Consider the following 6,666-nt stretch of genomic DNA (forward strand, 5'->3'; position numbering starts at 1 on the left):
CAACATTATCTGGATCATCGCTTGTACCCTGGCCATTGTGATTGGCTCAGGTGCGGCTACTACAACAAGTATTTGCTCAATCACAGGAGGTTGAGGCTGTTGATTCCTGTTTCCATTTGTTTTTCCAACTCCACTTCGAGTTCTTGCCATTTTGATATATACACCAAATAAGGTGAATTTAGATCTTTATTTAGGATAGACGTTTAAATCATCCTTGTCACTCCGAAACGTTTACATGTTAGTTCTAATATCGTAGTCGTACGTTTAGAATCTTAAACACATAAGGTTTCCAGATCTGGTCGGCAACAGACCATAGATCCGAACAAATAATAACATATAAGGCATAAAGCATTTAGCACATAAAAGCATATTAGGCATCTTTCCTAAAATAAACTAGTGCTCGTGTCTAAAATATAGTTTAAACCTTACTTGTCCTCAAGTAAGACAAGACTAAAATGAACTATCCTAAGAAAAATAAAAACAATGGATAGAACCGCGGAACCTGATCACCGTTAGTCAACATGGTCATAATTTATCTTGCTATTATCTCACGAGTTTTTCATCCGATGACAATGGGACCATAAACCACAGCTAGGACAACTCCTCTAGGTGAGTAAGGAGGGATGGTCAGTCGCAACCCCAATGAAACATGCGTACAATGAAGAACATATGTAGTAGGGAGAAAGCAGTCGGATGGGTTCGAGTGGAGCTCTTCTTTAAGTGCACACTCTTATCACGAAAGTTGCGTGATCTCACATCTGTCGACCACTCTTAAATGTGATTGGGTTTCATCGCTCGGGTACCATTGTAGGAATCAGTTCACTTAGTGTTGGCCCAAACCTCCCGTAGTATCCGACTCAACAGTCTCCCTAACATCACCAATTTGCAAAAAACAACTCGATCTATATACAATAAAACATACCTAAATAAATGAATATCAAACGTCGGGTGACAAAAATGTAGGAAAGTTTGTTCAATAATTGAACCGGTCACCCATCTAAGATAATCGCCGCTTGGAATTTGCTTGATTTTTTTTTGTTACATATACTAGTAAACTTTAAGGTAATGCACTAACATACTGAAATTTTTCCTTTTATCAAGAAAAATTTTTGACTCAAAATTTGGTTCCCAAAAGTATGTAAGTGGATCCGAAAGGGTAATAATATCATCTGAATGGTCTAAGTGTGAAAATGACCATGTGCGGAGCGTAAAGATGTAAGCTCCTTTTCAAACTTGTGATTTTTCAAGAATAATGAAAATGTCCAAATGTGGACTAAAAGACTCTCTAGAATCCTAAAAAAATCGCAAAAAGAATATGGTGATGTAAAGAGACCGGATATGGATTCTACTCGGGGACAAGCACCAGTGCTTCATCCTAACGGTTCAAACATGATCAAGTGTGAACCTCTCGGCGGTATGGACCGCAGGCCTAAGAACATCCATTACTATAGTATATCCTACAGTTGTTAGTATTGCATGTATAATTCTTCGTGAAACTACCTGGCCATGATCACTTACCCCTTTAAGCTTCCAGCATCTGATCCCAAGTATGAAGTCCCAAGCTGCAGCTAGTGGTCCCGGTTCGATGGGTGAGATAGCAACAAGATCCTGGACCAATAATGATACAATAACTGTGAACCTGTTCCATGGTATCCAAGGGGATGAGAATAAATGTATAACAAAAATGCATGAATGCTAATGCCCTAAGCTAAGTGTTATGCAAAAATAGAAAGTAGAAAAGAAGAAAATAAAATCTTTTTGGAATTTTAAAAAAATAAATAAAAAAAATGAATGCAAATTAGCTTAAAACTAAAATGAAATGCAACCTAACTAAAAAAATGCATGAAAAAGTAAAAATAAAAGGAAATGCCCCAACCCAAGCTTAAGAACAAGAATTGCCCTCAATGCTTAAGGAAAAGGGCAAAAATGACCTAATCGGAGGGTCGGGTTGCGGGAAATGCATGTGGCGATAGTGGTAGTCCCACATATCTTGGACCTGGCGGGAAGTGGGCGGGAAAGACTGCTCCAGCCGATCAACACGGGTTACCACATCTTGGATGGCTCGGGTATTCTCCTGCGTCTGGGTGTCGATGCGCTGAACCGTGGAGAACATCGTGGCGAATTGGTCAAAGAAGGTACGGGGAAATATGATGGGATTTCGTGTCCCCCCTGCTGCTGTTGTGGCTGATACTGAGGCTGGAAATGGTCATCTTCATAATCCACGGGAGGAGGGTAGTCGGATGGAATGATCCATTGTTCGGGGTCGGTTAGTTCGAAAGACCCTATATACTCGTGAGGAAGAATGATGTATGGATGATTGTCAAGATTTCAAATGTGAGAAGCAACTGATTCGCGAATGATGAGCATTCGCCGGAGCGCGTTTATGTCGAGACGAGAGGAGCCGGTTGCTTTTTTGAATGGAAGGGTGGAGAGATGAAGTTGAAGTGGGGGTCTAGATGCAATAAGGATAATCAAGCCCCCGATAAAAATGTCCCCGATGTCCATGGTCGTGAGGTTGTAGCATTTGGTGAAAAAGAATGATGTGAAATCTGGTCGGGGTCCATTTTCGCGAGTCATACAACAGAGAAAAAATAGCTCAACGTTAGAAATTTGACCCGCTTCGGCAGGGGCAAAAATAGTACATGCGAGGACTCGATGAGAACGTGTGGTCCACTTGAGTGCCCATTAGGGCGTTCACAACCCGAAATGGTAGTGATCGATTCTCACCGAGCATTTGGAAAGTGATGCAGTTCGTTTCCTCATCGGGGTGGAAGGTGGAGAGGAATTCTAAAGTTAGTTCAACATAGGTGGCAGCGCCATTGTGAAGGAATTGGCCCCACCCAATGTTGTCAAATAATGCTTGGACTCCTTCGAGCACCCCGAGATCCTCAAGGGACTCTCTATGGAGGAATTTTGTGGATTTGACTTTGTGGTTGTTGGAACGAGAAAGTTATATGTTTTGCGGTCTTCACGATTCAACAAACGAAATGGGGGGTCATTGGATTTGCTTTTCAACCCACCCTTAGATGAACTAGGTCCGGTTTTGGCACGCTTAGACATTGTGGCACGGGACAAAAATTTGACAACAATAATTTTTAAATCACACTAAAGACCACAAGGATGGCGGCACAATTCCAATAACAAATATGTATTCAAGATGTAAATAATTAAGTCAAAGGAACGAATGTACCCAATTTGCTTATACCCGGGACGAATTGTGGAAGCGGAATTGGAACCACCAAAGAGATTCTCCAAGGCACACCCCAAGCTTATGATTTTGCTCCTTGTTTTACGCTTGAATTGTTAGAACGACCCCAAAAACAAGCTTCAAAGTGATTTTTCGGCGACTAGAGTGGCGGCACTTGGAATCGGACAAAATTTTTTAGTGATTTTTGGGGGAAAATTGGTATGGTTAGAAAGCCCTCGAGAAGAGAAACAAAACCCCATGCTCGGAATCTCCAATGGTGGCCGGAGTTGGCCGGAAAATAGGAAAGAAGGTGGCGGTGGTTGGTAGTGGCGCCCGGAATTCCGGCCAAAGATCGGACCAGATTTTGGGTGGGGTTTGTAGAGCTTGAAAAATGAGAGAGAATGGCGGTGGTTTCACGATATTCTAACCAGTAGAACTCCGGGAAATCGGATTTTTGTGAGAAGTGGGTGTTGGTGTTCTTGAGCTCTAGAGAGAAAATGGTGGGATTTGTTAGGGTTAGAATGAAGAAGATGAATGGCTGGAAGTGCTTAATCCTTGGTCAAGAGAGGTCAACACCCGGTCAATGTTAGTCAACTCATTAAATCCCTTAGTCAACAAAAGTCAAGACGAGTCAACAACTTAAAATCCAGTCAACGTGTAACACGCGGGCAGGGCGCGGGCCGCGTGCTGGCCGCATGTAGTTTCTCGAAAACCCATTGAATCTTCAGTTTTCTCGCTCGGGCCTCGAGCTGGTTGCATGGTGGCCGCGTGTGCTGAACATCAAAAAAATGCGAAGTATCGGAAATCTGCGCGGGCCGCGTAGAACCCGCATGATGGTCGCATGAGTTGAACACAAAAAAATTCTTCACGTGTTGTAGGATCTGCGCGGGCAAGGCGTGGGCCGCGTGCTGGTCGAGTGAAGTCTTATGCGGGCCGCGTGGAACCCGCACAACTTCCTGCACTTCAAAATTTGAGGTTTTTCGAAAAACTTGATTTTTGGCCAAAATGATTCCCGTAAAGCCCGGTTTTGAAAATTTGACAAAAGTTTGGAACAAAAACGGGAAGGAATGGTGAAATCTTTAAAAAAATAATAATTTTTCAAAATCCAGAAAACGCTTTTTAAAATGATTTATTTGGATTTGGAAAAAGTGAAAGCACAATGCTTTCCAAAAATGCCCTTCTTTAACGTCTTTGGCGAGACGTCTTCCTTGCTTGTTTCAACACCTCAGGACATCCAAATGGATGATTTCAAGAGCATTAGCATTGAAACCGTCATAGAATGGCTTCAAACGGTACCCATTGACTTTGAAAATTTGTCCCGTCTTTTCACTTTGAATTCCTACCGCTCCATGGTCGAAGGTTTTTATCACAATAAAAGGCCCAATCCACCTTGATCTTAGCTTGTCCGGAAATAACTTCAATCGTGAATGGTAAAGTAAGACCCTATGCCCCAGTTCAAAATGCTTCCGGGTGATGGACTTGTCATGGAAAGTTTTTATTTCCTTCTTGTAAACCTTGACATTTTCAAATACTTTGTTTTTCGACTCCTCAAGCTCTTGGATTTGCAACCTCCCATGTATCCTTAGTTGTCTCGTATCCAACTTGTCAACCGCTTCATCAATTTCCGGCTTTGAAGGATAGTGTTGTATCTCCCCTTTTATGCTTCTTTGGTTACAACCTTTACTCAAACTCATCTCTAACAATTCATGGTTAGTAGGTTCATAGAAATTTTGAGTTAAAGGCTCAACAACATCAAAAAAATACAAGGAAGATATATCTCTAGGGTATCTCATGGCGTCATTAATATTGAATTCAATTACCTCACCGTCAAATTCCATTATGAGATTATCCGCATACACATCAATTTTTGTTCTAGCCGTTTTTAAAAACGGTCTTCCAAGTAAGATTAGAGCCGATTTGGAGGAAACTTGTTCTTCTAAATCAATCACATAAAGATCCGCCGGAAAGACCAATTGGTTTACTTGAACTAAAACAACTTCTAAGACACCCCTAAGGATAACACTTGATTTGTCCGCAAGTTGAATAGTAACACCCGTTATATTTAAAGGTCCGATATTTAGCGATTCATATACCGAATAGGGCATGGCATTAATAGAAGCACCGAGATCGAGCATGGCGCTACTAAACATGACATCCCCTATCTTGCAAGGAACCGTAAACATTCCCAGATCTTTACATTTTGGTGGGAGCTTTCTTTGTAAAATAGCGGAAACATTTTCACTCATTGAAATCTTTTCATGTCCTTGAAGTTTTCTTTTGTTAGTGCAAAGTTCTTTCAAAAATTTAGCATGCCTTGGGATTTGCTTGATTGCATCTAACAACAGAATGTTTACCTCAATCTTTCGAAGGGTGTCTAAGATTCCTCTTTCTTCTTCGAGGGGGCAAGTCGGGAGGGGAATGGTGGTGGAATTACTATGGGTGTGACCATACCTGGAGCTTCGCCTTGAACTTTACTTTTCTGCATCGTGTCTTGACTCGGGACGACCTCACCCTCATATTCTTTAGAAGCCTCATTTGTGATACTTTCTCCGATTTCTCTTCCACTTCTCAATGTAACCATATTTACATTTGGGTTCTTTTCAGTTTGAGAAGGGAGTTTACCACGGGTTTCCAACTTGCTTAGGGATGTGACTATATCTCCCATTTGAGTTTCGAGATTGGAGATTCTAGTGCTTGTCTCTTTTTGGAATTGTTGGGTACTAGTGGCTAAGGATTTGACAATGTCTTCAAGGGACATTCCGGAGCTACTTGGTTGGGATTGAGGAGGTTGTTGGTGACGTGGAAGGTGTGGTTTGGGTTGATAGTGAGGTTGGGGATGTTGGTAGTGGGGTTGTTGTGGTGGGTAGGAAGGTCTAACCAATGAATTTTGAGGCAAGGGTCTTGGGTTGTAGCTCATGTTGGGATTTGGCTTCCAACTTGAATTGTAAGCATCTTGGTAACCGGATGGCTTGTTGTGGTAGTTTTGGAATTCTCCCGTGGCATTCACGTGTTCTGCATCTTCTTGGAGAATGGGGCATATATTCGTAGGGTGTCCCATTGTTGCACATATCCCAAAAACCATCACTTGTGGAGTTTGTCCCATAGCTAACTTTTGAACAACGGATGTTAAATCTTTGAGTCTCTAGATTCGATGTTCCCACTTCATTGACTTTTTGTTGAGTTTCTCTCTTCATATCTTGGCGCGGGCCAAAGTGTTGTGAATTTGCGGCTATTGTGTTGAAGAGTTGTCTTGTTTGTTGTGGAGTTTTGCTAAAAACATTTCCACCACTTGAGGCATCAACTAATCTTCTCTCCATTGGCAACAATCTCTCATAGAAGTGTTGGATGAGGAATTGTTCCGAAATTTGATGTTGTGGACAATTATAGCACAAGTTGTTGAACCTCTCCCAATAATCATGAAAAGTCTCATTTTGACCTTGTCGGATTCCACAAATCTCATTTCTAGTACTTGAGACTCT

General features: G+C 41.8%; 1 protein-coding gene across 1 annotated transcript; it reads right to left on the reverse strand.

Moving 5' to 3' along the window:
* Positions 1 to 4,404: 4,404 nt before the first annotated feature.
* Positions 4,405 to 5,768, reverse strand: LOC145127840 (uncharacterized). Its single transcript, XM_079062962.1, has 2 exons — positions 5,639 to 5,768; positions 4,405 to 5,522 (listed from the first exon to the last, which is right to left on the reverse strand). Exons 1-2 carry the CDS (start codon positions 5,766 to 5,768, stop codon positions 4,405 to 4,407), a joined length of 1,248 nt encoding a protein of 415 aa, XP_078919088.1.
* Positions 5,769 to 6,666: the final 898 nt, after the last annotated feature.

Source organism: Lactuca virosa, chromosome 7, assembly GCF_052849685.1.
Source record: "Lactuca virosa cultivar CGN04683 chromosome 7, Lactuca_virosa_CGN04683_v6, whole genome shotgun sequence".
NCBI lineage: Eukaryota > Viridiplantae > Streptophyta > Magnoliopsida > Asterales > Asteraceae > Lactuca > Lactuca virosa.

Coding starts and splice junctions, on each gene's coding strand:
- LOC145127840 (XM_079062962.1), bottom strand. CDS start 5,768: ATGGTTACATTGAGAAGTGGAAGAGAAATCGGAGAAAGTATCACAAAT. Junction 5,523..5,638: donor AGTTCAAGGCGAAGCTCCAG/GTATGGTCACAC, acceptor TTCTGTTGTTAG/ATGCAATCAAGCAAATCCCA.